The 16,420-nt window shown below is 43.0% G+C and overlaps 1 protein-coding gene across 1 annotated transcript; it reads right to left on the bottom strand.

Moving 5' to 3' along the window:
• Window positions 1-1,295: 1,295 nt before the first annotated feature.
• MPLKIP (M-phase specific PLK1 interacting protein) lies at window positions 1,296-15,556 on the bottom strand. The gene is made up of 2 exons (XM_075586602.1): window positions 14,836-15,556; window positions 1,296-3,939 (listed from the first exon to the last, which is right to left on the bottom strand). Exons 1-2 carry the CDS (start codon window positions 15,286-15,288, stop codon window positions 3,736-3,738), a joined length of 657 nt encoding a protein of 218 aa, XP_075442717.1. The 5' UTR covers window positions 15,289-15,556; the 3' UTR covers window positions 1,296-3,735.
• Window positions 15,557-16,420: the final 864 nt, after the last annotated feature.

The raw sequence follows: 16,420 nt of genomic DNA, 5'->3' as shown, positions 1-16,420 counted from the left end.
GAATATTCGTTTTCAGATTGTTAGGCTAACAATAATTTAGCATGTAGCAAAATACTTTTTATATTTCTACATACAACATACCGCACACATCGATGGCAAGACTAGAGATCAAACTATTAGATGATAAATTATGATCTTTAGCCCCATAACTGCAAGTATGACAAACAGAAGAAAAAAAAAAAAAAAGTTCCCACTGCACGCATTGAATGTTTTTAGCTTTCTGGAGGTGAAGGTAATTCGTGCATTTCTCCCTTACGAAATGAAACATACTTTCAAAGTCCACAAAAATAAAATGCAGACTATAGTAATGGACTCTGTATTTGAGAATATAGTCTCCCTGTCAGCTCCTGTAGTTCACAGAATTTTACAAATAAAACATACGGTTAACTTAGCTTCTTAACATATGGAACATCATTAGCTTTTCCTGCCAAATTATAAACAGAGAATGGATTGGTAATATGCTGGATACAGTCTACTTAAGCTGCTTCCCAGTATTGAGTTCCGTATCCTCCTTTGAAATCTGAACAGTATTATTATTTAACCAGAGACTGCTATTTCGGTAACCCTGCTGGATAAGAGAAGTTTGAGACGACAACCAAGTAGAAAAACTAGGATTAGTCAAGTGAGAGTTATTGTAAAAGCATGCTTCAATTGGCAATGTTAACAAATGAGTCTTATTTTGGGTAAATAAGGATACCAGGACCTACATACTGTATTACACAAGAGTACAATACATTAAAAAAACATTGATAAGCTAGGACAATGTTTATTATTTCCTTATTAATGGGCATAATTGGTATTGGTGTGTGTCTCTAAAGCCTGTGCTTTATTAAAAAAAAAAAAAAATGTCATACATGTATTTTGACATACAGTATTTAGATATTTAATAAAACTGAAGTCTGAGTTTGAGAATCACCATTTAAGAAATGAAAGACATGCAGGAAAGAAACTTACCTACTTAACCACTATCTGAAGCAAAAACATTTAAGTCTCCTAGTGAGCTTCATATTTCTGTCAATATTTTCCATCATATGCTCTTTTCTAACGATCCATATATCTTCATCATTGAGCAGTGTATGTCTAAACACATGGCATTTCACCGTCTCATTAAATCTGATAGCTATGATTGAGTTGATTGCCAAAGCAATTGCTATGAACTATTGATGATTAACCGCAATTCTCTTCTATTGAATAGACGTCTGAACTCTTTGCCTTTAAGCAAAGTGAAGTGGTACCTCGTCTTCTTACTTGAAGCAGCCGCGAAGAATGAATAAACAAATTAGTTTAAGGAATCATTTCACATTTCATTACATATAGTGTTGTGTGCCAATTTATTAAACAATGTACAAAGCGACAAGAGAACCGTTACCACTTTCTGCTCAGACTTGGGTCGAGATTCACTAGATTGAAGCGCCTCCCAGTTTAAGACTTTCTTTTCTACTCCTCTTTTTGGAACTTCAGACATTGCATCTTGATCTACGTTTGCTTTGTTTCACCAATTAACACAAACGCAGTAACGATATTGACATATTAGCAATGCTGCTATTTACATCTTTTCTAAAACTCTCAACTAAGGCAAACAGCAATATTCTAATGCGCCATAAGTTTTGGATTAAGAAAACCAAACAAAATCTTAGAAAAGTACATCATAATATATAAAAGTTAATGTTTACCAGTACTGTTCTGTAATCCAGCACAAACATTTGTAGAACAAAAAGGATACACACACAGGTAACAGTGAGAAGTGACAAAAACCCTCCACCAAAATGTGCCGCAAACAAAGAATCAAGAGTATCTGGACATCTTTCTGTTCCCCCAAACCTCCTTCCTTCACCCCATTTTCATGTCATGCAGCTCTATGAAGTCCATGCTAAAGATGAAATTCCAGGTACCTTAATATGCATGTCACTACCCAGAATCCCCATCTGTAGCTTAAGCACTGTATGGCATGACAATGGGTTGAATGGTGCAGGTTTGGGTAGGGCCCACCGAAGACATGTAGATGCATTCAGAATGTCTAGCTATAAACCCTCCCCCCCAAAAAAAAATTTTTTAACCGCTTTTCCATTTCTTATTTCCTTTGTTAATTATTTTTCTTTATCTTAACTCAGAAATCAAACTGCTCTAACAAGCATTATGTATAATTTAAGGTGCCCAGCCCGTTTCAAAAAAAGGATGCTATTGCACAAGAAAATATTAGACTAATGACATGTTTTATAATTGAATACACAAATATACAGATTAAAATGTGTGAAAGATATCACCACTTACTGTACAGTTACACAGAGGGACTTACTTGATATATACCAGGTGAGTCTAAATCATTTTATTTCAAGTATCTTACTTACCTAGGATGAGCTGTACATTGTACGTAAAAAGGAAGGATAGTTACATTTTTAATAAACCTGACATGTGAGCATCGCTGCAAGTGTCCAGCTGTTAGGTTACTGATTTTTATAATTATTGCTTTATTTACAGATCTGTTCTGACAATTTTTTTTTAAATCAACAGCCCTGTTCTAAAATGTCTAAGTATGGTCAAATAATTTTTGAAGCCAGCAACTGCTATAAAAACATGTAAAAAGTTTGGGCAGAACAACTACATTAAACATCACTTGCATAAAAAAAATGGAATAAAAATAAACGTGCAAAACCATTTATACATTTATTGTAGTAGTGTGCGTTAAAAGTTTATCTTTTTTATGTATGCTTTTGACAAGTGAAGCCAGAAACGTACTCCTGGTTTAGAATAACAATACTTTCAGCATTGGAAACAGAGACTTGCAGTATCTGAATTATCACTAGTATAATCTGCAGTCTGAAAATATTACATCTGAGGCAGGTTTCCCGATTTGAATTCAACAGATATCAGTCTCACGGTCTTGTTACGACTGTACCACCAGCATTGCTGTTATTTTTTTTTTAATACAAAGAAAATAGCTAAAGTAAAATAATGGATATCAAGCCATGCATAACTGCACATTTAACCCAAAGAAAGTAGACAAGTGTAACCACAGTTTAATGCTACTTTTATAACAGAAGTTTAGACTTGGACATTTAAACAAAATATGTTTCAAGTCTGTTAATTTGGTTTCCACAATACTGATGGAAAATATATTATGTACAAACTCACACAAAGCTGGTTTAATAAAGTAAACATCTTGAGTTAGTTAAAATATTTCTTGCCACTAAAAAAATGAAATACCTGTGCACAAAATAGGATTCAGTAGGACTTTAACAAATTTAAATTTCAAATGTTTGTCAAATTCACCAGATCTAGTTATACAAAACTATTATAACACCTCTGAAAAATCCTTACAAAGTACATGCTGATGTAGAAGATAGAGTTACAAAGTTATATTGTATTCCCAGCTCAATTTCGTAAAAATAAATCCAGTTTAATAATGGAGGAGACCGTAAAAATTAGGCTTCAAATTAAGCCTACTTGATGCAGAAAAGTAACAAGTCTTGGAATCTGAAACCTGTGTTTAAACAGTCACAAATCAAACGCTGGTGATAATGGAACAATTTGTTGTTCACTGCTGGTGGATGCTTCCTGATTTATCCTACCACAGTTCAAGTTTTCCAATATATTACAGGTTTACATTACCAGATGCAGTAAAAAAAATAAATCTGATAAAAAAAAGACAAAATCTTTCAAATTAAAAGATGCTTAACTGTGTCCTTGTCGTGTTTAACTTTAAGCCTACCCAGGAGAATGTGGCTTTTAGAGGTGTTAACTGAAATACCTCCCCTTTTTACCAGTATATGTTGTTTGCTCATTGCTGTGGTGTTGGTTTATATCTGTAAAAGATAATGGCTCTAGGCTAGCCCATGGGTCCTCAAGCATTGAAGGTCTGTAATAGTTTTCCACATCATTAGACACTCTTTTCCCTCTGCCATGCGCTGTACCAAATGGTGTAGATGTCCTGGGTGAACCCTTGGAAAGAAAATCATCAGGTAAAGAAAGATTCAATAAATGTTCCCTTAACAGAGTGCTCTACAAATATTATATCCAATAATGCAGCTGAAGATAAAGGCTTGCAGCCCAATTACAACATAACTCCCAAACCTACCACCCACCTCATCTTTTCCAAATAACCGTCAAATTCCCACTTTGCGAATTTATGACTAAGCTTCTACATGGTAAAATAGGTTGTTCCTATGCAGGACATAAGTTTGTTGTGCATGTCGGAAGTAGAACTTATCTTGCAATGTGACCAGTCTTTTTCACCAATGTATTGGCTGAAATAAGAATGAACACTCAGTAAGGGTAAGAAACTGACCTGCCTACCTGTTCTGCTGCATTACACTAACTAGACCAGACACCTCACACATCCCAATTCCTGACGCATTTTTATGAGCTTTATTTGCCTTTCCATGTTACAGTACTTTGTGTATCATACGCACTTATATCTGTATATCAGGACCATTAGTAGGGTGTAATTTCTGTATAAAAAGATTTCAACTTAATTGATCAAAATCTGCCTGAAGGAACCTTTGTGATTATGAAAATTTGTTCACTCTTGAACCACTAGTTCTCTCTTAAAGGCATCACTTCTCACTTTAGACAAAAGTAAAGGTAGAAATAAGTGGTAATCAGTGTGTGCTTTCTGAATCTGATGCTGCTGAATGAAATGCTCCTCTATACCCAAAGAGAACACGCGTTTTAGTTTTCACATGACCATGTTAAAAAGGTAATTGCAAAAAACATTCGCCCGATTGCCAAAATATTAAATGTAGTTTATAGGTAGCGCAAAGGTTGGATTATGGTCTAAAGGAAGGGTACGCAACCTTTTCCCCCTGCGCCCCTCTCTCTTTACCTTGTCTCTGGCGTAAAATGACACTGCGAGGTCATGTGACGTCTCGTTGTCCAAGCCGTCGGAGACAAGGTAAGAGAACTTAGAGGCCTAGCGCCTCCCATGGCATGTCATTTAAATGCTTTGGGCAAGAGTACATGGCTTCTGTAAGCGATGGGGGCCCCCTCCACAAAATCTCACGCCCACCAGTTTGCGCCCACCAGTTTGCGCACCCGTCTACAGTACACTTCTGATTCACCTAAATCGAAGAGAAGCCAAGTTTCTCATTTAGAAGTGCATAATAAAAGGCTTAAAATAACTTCAGTCACCCAGGACATCTAACTACTTCCCTTCACAACTTCCTCGTGCTCCTTACTGCGCGCTGCTTTTGCTACATTCACAGGAAATTACTGAAGTGCGGCAGGACCTGGGAAGCGCATGTGCAAGCCCACAGCCAATGTGCATACTCCTATGTTGTCACAAACACAGAGGGTTCTTTACCACATTCAATACGTGGTGAACATGCTCTTCTGTGATGGGGAAGATTTTAGTCCTGTTCATTTGAGCCGAGCCAATCTCTGTTCCAGCACAGTAAAGCAGGTTTGCCACGGAGGATCAACTGCAGTATGGGGAGTTTTGTGGATGCAGCTTCCAGGTTCCGCTGAACTCCGTACAACATAGGTAGAGATACAAACAATGACAAAAGGAGGGGGCACAGTGAAACAGACTTAAAATGAGGAGAGGAGCACGCATCTAGAAAGAGAAACTAGTGTAGGGAGCATTGAGGGCAGAAAGACAAGAGGGAGGGGCTTGGTTGAGGGAGATAAGGGCAGAGAGATAGAAAGATATCCAAAAAAAAAAAAAAGCCACCCTCTTAAGCTCAAATACATCAGCAACTTTAGAAAACAGTTATTTGAGATACAAGTAGGTCTTAAAGCTACTTTTCCTGTGTCTAGTTTTACTTAGCCCTGACATTTTTGTTACCAACTATATATAGAAGGTATATGATTAGGAATGAAAACAATATTTGACAGTCAATTCAACTTTAGAATAAATTAGAAAACAAGACGAACATTTTTTTTTTTTGGGAGGGGGGGGGGAAGCAAGAAACATAGATACATATACCAATCCTTATCAAATGTTTTTCTTCTAGACCCTCAATGTCCATATACAACATTACGGATAAAGCTCGACTAGCCATGCAGGGGTAGCACAAAAATAATTTAATAAAAGCAACAATTAGACTTCTGTAGATGTTCCTCACCCCAGTTTACTGTCCAGCACACTGATACTGGATTCAAAATGACCCTAAAAAGACGTGTAGTTAGCCCACAAAACAAACTCAATCTGGGAGGTCAAGATGTACTGGATTGGCAGGACAAGAAAATAAAAATCATTGCTTTCAACTCTCTACGACCAAAGCGGCCTTGTTTTAGGATGGGGGAATTATAATCTACTATCCTAGAAGGAATGTTTTTTTTATTTAGAATACATACTACCAATTTACACCTTGAAAAATTATTCACAGTGAAAGAAAAATCATGTCCATTCAAAAACATTCAAGCAGAAAACGATGGAAATGGGCTTTTGTATGGTGATGCAATCTGAAATCTATGCCAATTCAAAAATAGCCCAACTTATCAATCACCTTAGCAGAAAAAACACATTCTTTGCAGCAAGTCCAAAATAATAGTGCCCTATGCCCCAGTTGATTTACTGGGGCAATGTCCCAAGAATGGCAACGTGGAAAAGCATGGTGGCGTCTTCTATACCCAAGATTATACTAAATGCGCAACGGAGCAAATAGCCTCGCACACTCCTGCAGCCCCAGCGATCTGTGAACTTGGCTGCAGGTGATTGGAGAGGCGTGGCGGACACGTCATGCAGCTGCGCTTGAAAAGACAAAAATGTTTGTCTGTTCAAATCGTGGTCGCGCCAGGTCGTGCGCACGGCCTCATAGGCATTAGGCAATTTGTGCTTGGCACGCACCCGAGTGCCATCGCATGCTGTATAATTACGGCCTAAGAAGGCCATCCACACAGCAGCAAAATCATAAACATAGCCACATGTGCCACAGTGTAGCTCAAAGCAACAGACTAGGCAAACAAAAGTTAAATATATAGAACTATCTGAAAAGGCAAAGATATCACATACCGAATTTCTACTTTATTTGTAACAGTAAACTGTACACCTTTTAATGCAATAGTTTGTGTATAGTCCTGGATGCAGCATACTTCTAAAGGTGGCAGAGCCATACAGTGTCAGCCTGCAGACTGTGTGGCCCCGTGCATGGTGGAAATGCAAAATATGTTTGTACATAATGGAATGTGAACAGACACAAAATAACCCAAAAGTGCAAGGTCAACAGCAGAACAATGCTCTTAATGTAGAGGTACTAAACAAAAACACCTTTTAGCCTTGAGGCAGTAAAATACACTCCTGGATCAGAGGCAACCCTTAAAAAAGGGGGAATGAATGACAAACAGGCAAGACCGAAAGCAGAGGCAATAAAACCCTCTCAGTACAGAAAGAACAGATAAAAATAGTCACAACCACCACCCAGAGCTGTACCATCCGTAAAACATGTAGAGGTCCATCCATTGCTGATCTTGGTACCCAAGCTGCAGATTGCTGAACGCTCAAATCTCCTGATGTATCCCTGCCTGCAGTGCTGAGGCCGAGACCATGATATCAGCGGAACAGGAAGAGGGAACGCCGTAGACAGGGAGGAAAGGAAACCGCATGTAGCAGCAGTTCAATAGCATTCGTATGTGCTTCTTGTTTTAGAGCGGAACGTTTGTCTTTTCACAGTTGGAAAGTAAAACATGGCATGGTAGTTTTTACACAGTTTCCGCTTTTGCATCGGAATATATATTTCAGAAATAATTTGTGGATTCTGTGAAGAGCAGCAACCCGGGTGCATTTGGCCTGAACCCAATTGAAATTGAATTCACTGAGGATTACATTTTGAGCCCTTCAATCTGATTTTATTTGATCTACCTGCATTGGTATATTCATTCATCCAGCTTCAACCTGTGCAGTTTTTAGAGTACAGTATTGTTTGCAGTGGAAAAAAGCCCTCCATGGGCAAAATACCCACTCGCTGTAAAGGCAGCAACAAAGATAAAACACTAACGTGGTAGAAGCAGAGGAAACAAAATCCTTATAGTGCAGACAGCAGGAAAAACAACCTTCGCTGCATATATACTTCTCGCTTTATGTGCAACAAAAATAAAAGCCTGAGGTGTAAAGGAAATTCCATAACAAAAAGCCCTCTCTAGCAGAGCTCTTTCACTGTCTTTTCCTGCACGTAGGAGGCTCTAATATAGTTAACGGATTATTTATCAGCCGGCAGGGATTTAATTGTTGTCAGGTGTACTAGAGGGCCTTCTGGAGGCGGTGGCCAAAACCCTCCCTTGATGCAGTAGCAGTATAGATAGATAGAGGCACACCAATTGCCAAGAAGGGGAAACAATATAAGTGTCCTGGTGTAGACACTAACCCTCAAAGCCAACTGAGGGCTTAAACATAGTATTGCAGCAACAATATATCTTCCCGTGCAGAGGAGGCTTTTAATTAGGCGGTCCAAACAAGCCCACCCAGTCTGTGCAGAGGAGGCTTTTAATTAGGCGGTCCAAACAAGCCCCATCCCATCTGTGCAGAGGTAGCAGAAAAAAATAAAGCCTTCAACACATGGTTGAAAGCAAAAAGTCATATGTGGGCAAAGGTAATTCTTAAAGCTGAGGTAGTAGGCAAAGCACTTAACTGCCGAGTATTACCCCCTCTACACTGAGGCAAGCTTATAAAACAGGGAAGATGGAGGAAAAAAAATAGCCACAACGCATTAAAAAACCCTCTAAGTTCCGAGGCAGAAGCATAAAGAGGCATCTTTAAAAAGCCCTACCAGCAGACAGGGACATTAAGAAAAATAAAGTCTTTCAGATCATGTAAACCAAATAAGCAGCACAAGTTCAGAAATAGAAATAAAATCTCTTTCACCTGCTAAACCTGGCACACCTAGCAGCAATAAGTATCCATCTACATCATGTATCCTCCTTCCTATAAAGCGCCCTTGTGCAGATTGTCCCAGCAAGGCCACATCCGAGTCAGAAGGAATGGAAATGCCAAACATTTCAGAAAGCACTTTAAAAGATTTTTTCCCCCATTGGGGAAATCTTGGGACAAGCACCAAATATAGTAATACATGCCAGTAAGGCCACAGTTCTTCCAAGACATGGCTGAGATGTTGGGGTTAATTTGGTGAAAACTAAACAATTCTCCTTATACAGCGTACAAATGGAGCTTTTTAGCAATTCTCACCTATCATCCCAATATTCCTGGTCTCAATCAAATCAAAGCTCATTCTCCAAGTCCTCTAAACTCCGATGGTGCCAATTCTACATATAATTGAGAGATTAGACACTTATCTGTTTCAAGAGCACATGTTCAAAGTGTAAAAGGGTTATAATATCTATGTAAGGAGTGTACGCACGCATGTAGAATCAACGGCAGGGCGATGCGCACGCCCAAAACCTGCACTGCGGATGACATTGAGAGGCGTGCCGCAGGCATGGCCATGATGTCACGTGAACGGTTCACCTTCATTGGCTGAACCGCTTACATGACGCAGCCGTCACTCCAGAAAAATTCGTTTCTTGGATCTGCTCGAAATTCACGCGCTTGGCCGCCTCATTCGCGCGCACTATGTGCGCTCTCAGTGCAAAACATGCATTTGTTTTGGCGTTGCACGCCCGGCCGCATTGGGTATATGCACGGCCTAAGAGGTCATATCTGGAAAAATGGTATTGTTTCAGTCTGAAAAAAGAGAACTATTCCTGAAATTGACTAACGCGTTTCGCAGTTGTATCTACAAAGTCCTCGCTATCCAACATTTCACTTTACAACAAATGGCATATCCAACACTTACTGCCACTGATTAACATGGGACTCACTTTACAACGGTTTCACTATCCAACGCTACTTCCAGAATGGATTCCGTTGGATCACCAAGGACTGCCTGTATATGTATGTAATCTCTAAACTGATAGGAAATGCCTTTGGAGAGGCCACTCACTACAATTACATTCCCACCTCTTAACACCAAATTGAAGAGGTCTTGAGCTATATCAGATATTTGGGCAGCCCAATAATATCTCTTCAGACATGGCAACCTTAGACCTCCATTTATTATTGGCCTGGTTAAAATTGAGCATTTACATCTTCATTTCCCATACAGAGTTGTTAATGGCTCTCTGCAGGTCTACTAAGAAAACACCATTTTGAATTTGAATTGGGAATGTCTGGTAGAAAAAGTATTCTTGGCATTAGGTTCATTTAGGTTATTGGTATCCTTCCAAAGCAGGGATGGGATCCCATTTTAGCTGGCATCTGTGGTGAGGGAAAGGGGGGAGAGGTAGCTATAAAGGGATGGCTTGCTATCTCCCGACTAACAAAACACAGAAGATGGGCAAAAAACAAAGAAACTGCTTTAGGCTGGGACATAGTCATTGTATCCGGGCGGAGGCGCGCTGAGGCTCAGGGAAAGCGGTGCTTTCCCTGGCCTTACACAGCGCGCCATCCGTGGGCGTGTCTGGGGGCGGGCCAGTGACGTCACGGAGCTGGTTCACCCTCATTGGGCGAACCGCTCACGTGACCGGCCCTGCGCTCCGGCGAGCGCCAAATCTGAAAACTTCTTGAGACACACGCTTCCCCAAGCGTGCGCGAGCCCCTGCTAAAGCCACTCTCATTGCAGCTGCAGGGCTCAGCCTTGCTCACACTACTATGTCCCAGGCCTAAGAGGTTAAATGCCCTATGAGTATAAAAGCTGCCGTAAGTAGCTGTAAAAAAAAAAAAGCCCTCCTAATAGAGGTGGTGGAAAACAAGCCCTGTAGGGAGAGTATTTGAAGCCAGTTCTTACTACAGAGTAGTAACACTCTTACAGATGCCACAACAGGTACCCTCAGCAGAGGCATTAAATGTTCCTAATGCAAAGATCACAGAAGAAAAAGAGCCCCCGTGATGCAGATGCACGGTACCAAAATAATGGCCTCACTGCCGAAGCGGCATTTAATCTCACAATGCAGTGGCGCGCGGAGGCTGAGGGAAAGCGGGTGCTTTGGTCCGCGCGCCGTCCGGGGGCGTGTTAGGGGGGGGGGGGGAGGAGGGGCCTGTGACGTCACGGAGCTGGTTCGCCCTCATTGGGCGAACCGCTCAGGTGACCGGCCCTGCGCTCCCTTGAGCGCTTGAATTTAAAATTTAGCTAAGACTTACGCTTCCGGAAGCGTAAGCGAGCCCCTGCTAAAGCCGCTCTCATTGTGGCTGCAGGGGCTCACTGCCGAGCAGCAGCGCGCCTCAGCACGGGTCAGCGCATAAGCGCATAAGCGCTGACAATGCCAGAGGCCTTAGCCTTCTTGGTGCATGGTAGGAATAAAACCCAGGATGTTCTCTGAGTCTCTAGGTAAACAGTTCTTTGAATTGCATACTATCAGGGTCCACTTTTAGCAGAAAAGCAAAACACTATAGGTAAACCAACTACTGGTTTCCTTCTGGACAGCGCACATCTGTGGACCGTGTGCCAATATCTATGATGCACAAGGAAATCATTTGAGGTAGCAGAGAGAAACTCTCTTTCCGGACTAAAACACGGCGAGGAGGAGACCAGAGAACCTCTAGAACTGTTACCTGGTTGATACTGATTGTTAATGTTTTTCTCCAACCCCCATGAGAGGAGCTTATTCCTCATTGGTAAGTGTATGTATGTAAATCTTATAAGAACACGTCAGTGGAATTTAAGATGCTTTGAATTGTGGTTTCATAAGTTTATACTAATAAATGTCAACCATATGGCACGTTACTGCTGATGTGTGTTATATTGCATGGGTTGAAAAGTCCACAAAAAAAAAAGGCCGAGCGCGCGCTGTCCCAAAAAAGTCCCTTGATATCCAATATACACGGTTATCCCTCTGCAGCTCATATTCTCCTGTGATCAGCGGAGTAAAACCGGAATATATATATGACATAAAAGGGCGCAAAAAGAGAAAAAACAATCCTCAATCAATGAAAAATGTATAAAATTGACTTGCATAATAAATACATGATCCTACTTTTATTATGTAAGTTTTACCAAGTCAATTTTATAAATTTTTAATTGATAGATTGTGTTTTTCTCTTTTTGAGCCCTTTTATGTCATATGGGTTGAAAAGTGCAATATATTACCCTTAGACAGTTGAACTTCGGACAGGCAATAATACTTCAATCCTTCGCCAAGTGGAATGTCAGACATTGCTTGTTTGCTTAAAGGAGCTATATATGTTGGATGTGTAAACACTCAAAATCACTATTCGATGATGCGCCATGTTCCTTTTACTGAGTGGAGAGAGTCAAAGGTGCAATCTCTTGTACACAATTTTGGAAAGCACTTTCTTATTTAAAGCAGTAATCCCCCCCATTTATTTTGTCATAGTGTTCTGGTGCTGATCTCCTGACCTCCAACCTTGGTGAATCCCTCAGACCCCTAGATAATGACTTTTTTGTGCCAATGTGGGCAAAAAAAAAAAAAGATAGCTTTGGGGTCACCAATAGAAAGCTGCAACCATCTGATGACACTGCAACTTTCTATTGACTACTAGAGTGAAAATGATCCCGGCAGCCATTTTTCCTTCAAGAGGCAAGTATTCTTGTTCAGTGGTAATCTTAGAAACCGTCCAGCGGTTAGGGCACCACAGATTGGTGATATAACAAAAAAATAACAGGAGAGCAAATGCTCTATGCCATCTTTCAATAACATTTTCTCTGGTGGTGTTACATCATGAATGAAAAGGCCAAAAAGAAAACGCCACAAAAATCACTGCACAGAGCATACAATGTTTTGTGGAAAGAGTTTAGCAACAAAATGTGTTATTCCAAACTAGAGCATTAGGGATTGCATCTTCAAAATGACAAGTTTCTTACATCTTGGGTAAACGTTTCCTTTTCTTACACAAACCTGACAACTAAAAATATTCTCAAAGCAGCAATTACCCTACTCCTTTAATCACCAGTCTCCTTTTCTCCCCCAGAATGGAGCAACACTTTTTTTTTCCAGCTTTGGGCACCCCTTGGTTCATGAGATACATAACGGTGAAGTTACCACTATTTCTGCAACTCCAGGGAAAACAGAATGGCTGTTTAATTTCTCCTGCATCACGTGGGCCCATAAGACGCCTATTGGACGGCAATTTAAACCCCCTGTAGAAACCAGGAAGTCATACGAGTAACTTCACTTGGGAACCGCTCTATTTTCATCTCCGGTATATGCAATGCTTTCGGTTTTGTTTTCTCCTCCCACTCCGAGGAAATAAAACAGCCCCAAATCGCAGGCCAATAAGAAGCATCAACTGACAACGTTGCAGGTTAACCTATTGGATGACTGCTAGCACCAGGAAATCAGGAAATGCACCTCTCTAAAATCAAGTATCACAGGAACCGGGGAATCTGAACATAGAGCAGCTTAGGGCCGGAGGCCTGTTTTGAATCTTGTTTAAAAAAAATAATTTATAAGGAATGTTACGGATTGCTGCTTTAAGTACATCAACTAACTAGTAAATGGTTAGGTTTTTTTTGCCGGCTACATGGTATCCCAGCTTTAAAGCAGCAATCCTCCCTAACTGCTTGTAAAACCCCCCCCTTCTAGGATGGATAACAGAGGGTCCCCCAGAGCCGAACCAGTATCACTTCCTGGTTTAAGCAGCTGTCCATCAGGAAGTTTCCTCCTGTCCTGTGACACAGGTAACTTGAACGCCTGTTTTGTTTGCCCTGGAGGGGCAGACATGGTAACTACACCTGTAAGTAAATCAGGAACCAGGGGGTGCCCAAAGTCTTAAAATTAAAACTGTTAAGCTCCAGAGATTCCTCCCCCTCCATTATGTTACAAAAAAAAAAGAGGGGACCAGCAGTGATTCCCAGCAGGGTTTGTGAGGTGTCTCCAAGGGGTTTGCGCAAAAAAAAAGTAATGGCAGATCCCAAGCAGTATATAGTGTACAGCCTGTGTGAGGACTGTGCACTTAGTAAGGCCCAAAACAGCACCCTAGCATGGCTGGTATATCTATCATTTACAGCAGTAGCTTCCAAAATCCCTCCCCACAATGCTTTGCAACCACAGCAGCAAGGCATTATGGGATGTGACTTTGGAAGCTCTCGCAGTAATTGACAGCTATACCACTCATGCTGTCTGCACCAACCGAGGCGCTGTTTGGGGCCTTACGTGTGTTTCCAACAAGCTCAGGACACTATCCTGCCTGGGATCGGTCACAGTTTAGTTAAAAATATAGTCGGTAAGAAGGCAATAAGTTTAATTAAGGGTTTGCAGAACAAAACAAGGGTGCACCATGTAAAAACTTTTGGCAGCCACTGCACTAGGGTGGGGAGGGGGTAAAAATGTTGATTGTTGCTTTAACATGACCAAAACAATTGAACACATCACCGCCAACACTGTACTTTGCCGCCACAAGAAGCTGCAATGCAACATGGTCCATTTAAAAACATTGCAGTGTGCCGATCGCGTAGTATCCACCCTGAACACAGCCTTAGGCGGAGTTCAGGGTGAATACTATGCGACGTGTGCGCGCGCGCACATTCGTCACAATTTCGGTTTGTTCGGTGGGTGTTTTCAAACTGAAAACTACACCCGGCGGCAAAGTACAGCGTTGACGCTGCAACATTTTGCCGCCACAACTGGAATTGATTTTTGGGACTGCAGTCGCGCGTCACGTGAGCTGGTTCAGCGAACCAGCTCCGTGACACGTTCACCACGCCCCAACTCCTGCAACTAAGGCACAGATCGCTGGGCTGCAGGAGCCCGTGGATGTAGTTTCTACCCTGAACTTAGTACATGTACAGCACCCCCACCCAAAAATAGTTCCTGCACCCCTGCTGCTCCTCGTCCACTTTGGCTGGACCCCTCCCCCCCTATATATGAAGTTGCCCGGGCTGCAGCGCTGCAGGTTCTCTCCGCCTCCTCGTAGGCAGGTCCCTTCCTCTCCTCCCAGCCCCTCCATACCTGATAACTGTTCCTAGGCTGCTGCTGCTGCCCCCCCGGTGAGGGGAAGCCGCGGTGCTGGTGTTGCTGGTAGTACTGCTGCGAGTTTCCTCCTCCGGGGGACTTGTAGGGGGACACGTTATAACGAGGGCTGGACCTGTGAGGCGGTGTAGAGCCGCCCCCCGGAGACACGCTCCCGAACCTCCCCCCGTGGAAAGCCTGCGCCCCCCCTGTGGGGGAGGAGCGCGGGGACAGCCCGCCGCCGCCGCCGCTCCCGTAAGGCCTGGGAGGCCTCTGCCCGTACGGAGGGCTGTGGGGGCTCCCGTAACCCCAGCCTGACAGCGGCGGCGGGGGCAGCATGGGACCCGGTAACCCGACGCCGTGAGGAGGAGGAGGGCTGCGGAACGAGCCCGGGCTCCCTGCTGCAGCGCCGGGGAAAGGAGGGGTCGGGGAACGGAAGTGCTGCCGATGCATCGTGTCTGAATTTGTTTAAAAAAAAAAAAAAAACCGCTTGTACCCTTCCCCCCCCAACTTAAAAACAAAGCGTTATACGGAGAGGGGGTGTTAACGGCTTAAAAAATAAGCCGTTGTAAATCCCGCGCTCTATAATGCGCCGCGTGCAGCGAACGTCTCGGGTTTGGAAGCTGCGAGGGTTTCCCGCACGCACGCGCAGTTAGGTGAAGAGGCGTTTCCGGTGCCGTCTCGTTGGATTGTCCCCCGCTTCCCCCCGATCTGTTGGAACGTGGACAGAAAGGTTCCTGGCGTTGAATTGTCCTACCTTCCTGTGTCACGCAAAGACCGGCGCAGAGTGTAAACCTCTATTAATTGTAACAGGAGGAGGCGGCGGCGGCGGCATTATGGCAGCCTTTGCCTTCTAGTACAACTTCATATATAATATATATAGTAATTTCTTTAACCCTTCATTGTTTCTGTCTAATTGCTGGATCCTTCTCTTTTATTTTTTTTTGCTGCCTTTTATATATGTTGTAATATGTACATAGAAATGCTTATTTTCTTTTTTTTTTTTTTTTAAGTGAAACTTTTTTTGTGGCACCTCATTCCTAATGGGACAAAAATGGATTGTGGGGATAGAAAATGAAACGGATGTGACGTCAAAGTGCTGACGTCACAGTGCTGGCAGTTGAGGCCAGGCTGTGTTCTGGCAAATCATATGCGGCGGCGCCGGCGCCGCTCCTAACCATCTTTGCTCCCCCCCAAACGGTCCCCGTCCCGCTCAATATTTACTCGCCGCCGCAGCTCCTAACGAGCTCTGCTCCCCCCACCCTCTGACATGCGGCGGCGGCGGCGCTAGCCCTCAAAATTTAATTGCCGCCACTCCCTGCTGACCTCCCTCGGCCGAGGCATGGAACAGGGGGGGGGGGGGGTAGAGTGAGCTGTGTACCCCACAGCACCATCAGAAGGGGATCGCTGCAGCGCTCCCCTCGAAGCCAGCTCCCGCTGACGATGACGCGCTGCCCCCCTTCCCCCGCCGACACTGCCTCTGCCCACGCAGCACTTCCGGAGGGGGGGGGGGGGCCTTTATTAAGGTATCTGCCCGGTGCGGCCGCGTCTCGCCGGGGGGTGGGGGGAAGAGAGACTCAGGCAG

The sequence above is a fragment of the Ascaphus truei genome, chromosome 2 (assembly GCF_040206685.1).
Source record: "Ascaphus truei isolate aAscTru1 chromosome 2, aAscTru1.hap1, whole genome shotgun sequence".
Classification (NCBI taxonomy): Eukaryota; Metazoa; Chordata; class Amphibia; order Anura; family Ascaphidae; genus Ascaphus; species Ascaphus truei.
The sequence above is the reverse complement of the archived record's forward strand: the minus strand, read 5'-3'. Positions and strand labels throughout refer to the sequence as shown.

Excerpts from the sequence above, each read along its gene's own strand:
- MPLKIP (XM_075586602.1), bottom strand. The coding sequence starts at position 15,288 with ATGCATCGGCAGCACTTCCGTTCCCCGACCCCTCCTTTCCCCGGCGCT. Across the intron at positions 3,940-14,835 it reads AGCCTAGGAACAGTTATCAG|GGTTCACCCAGGACATCTAC; the intron begins GTATGGAGGGGC and ends TTTCTTTCCAAG.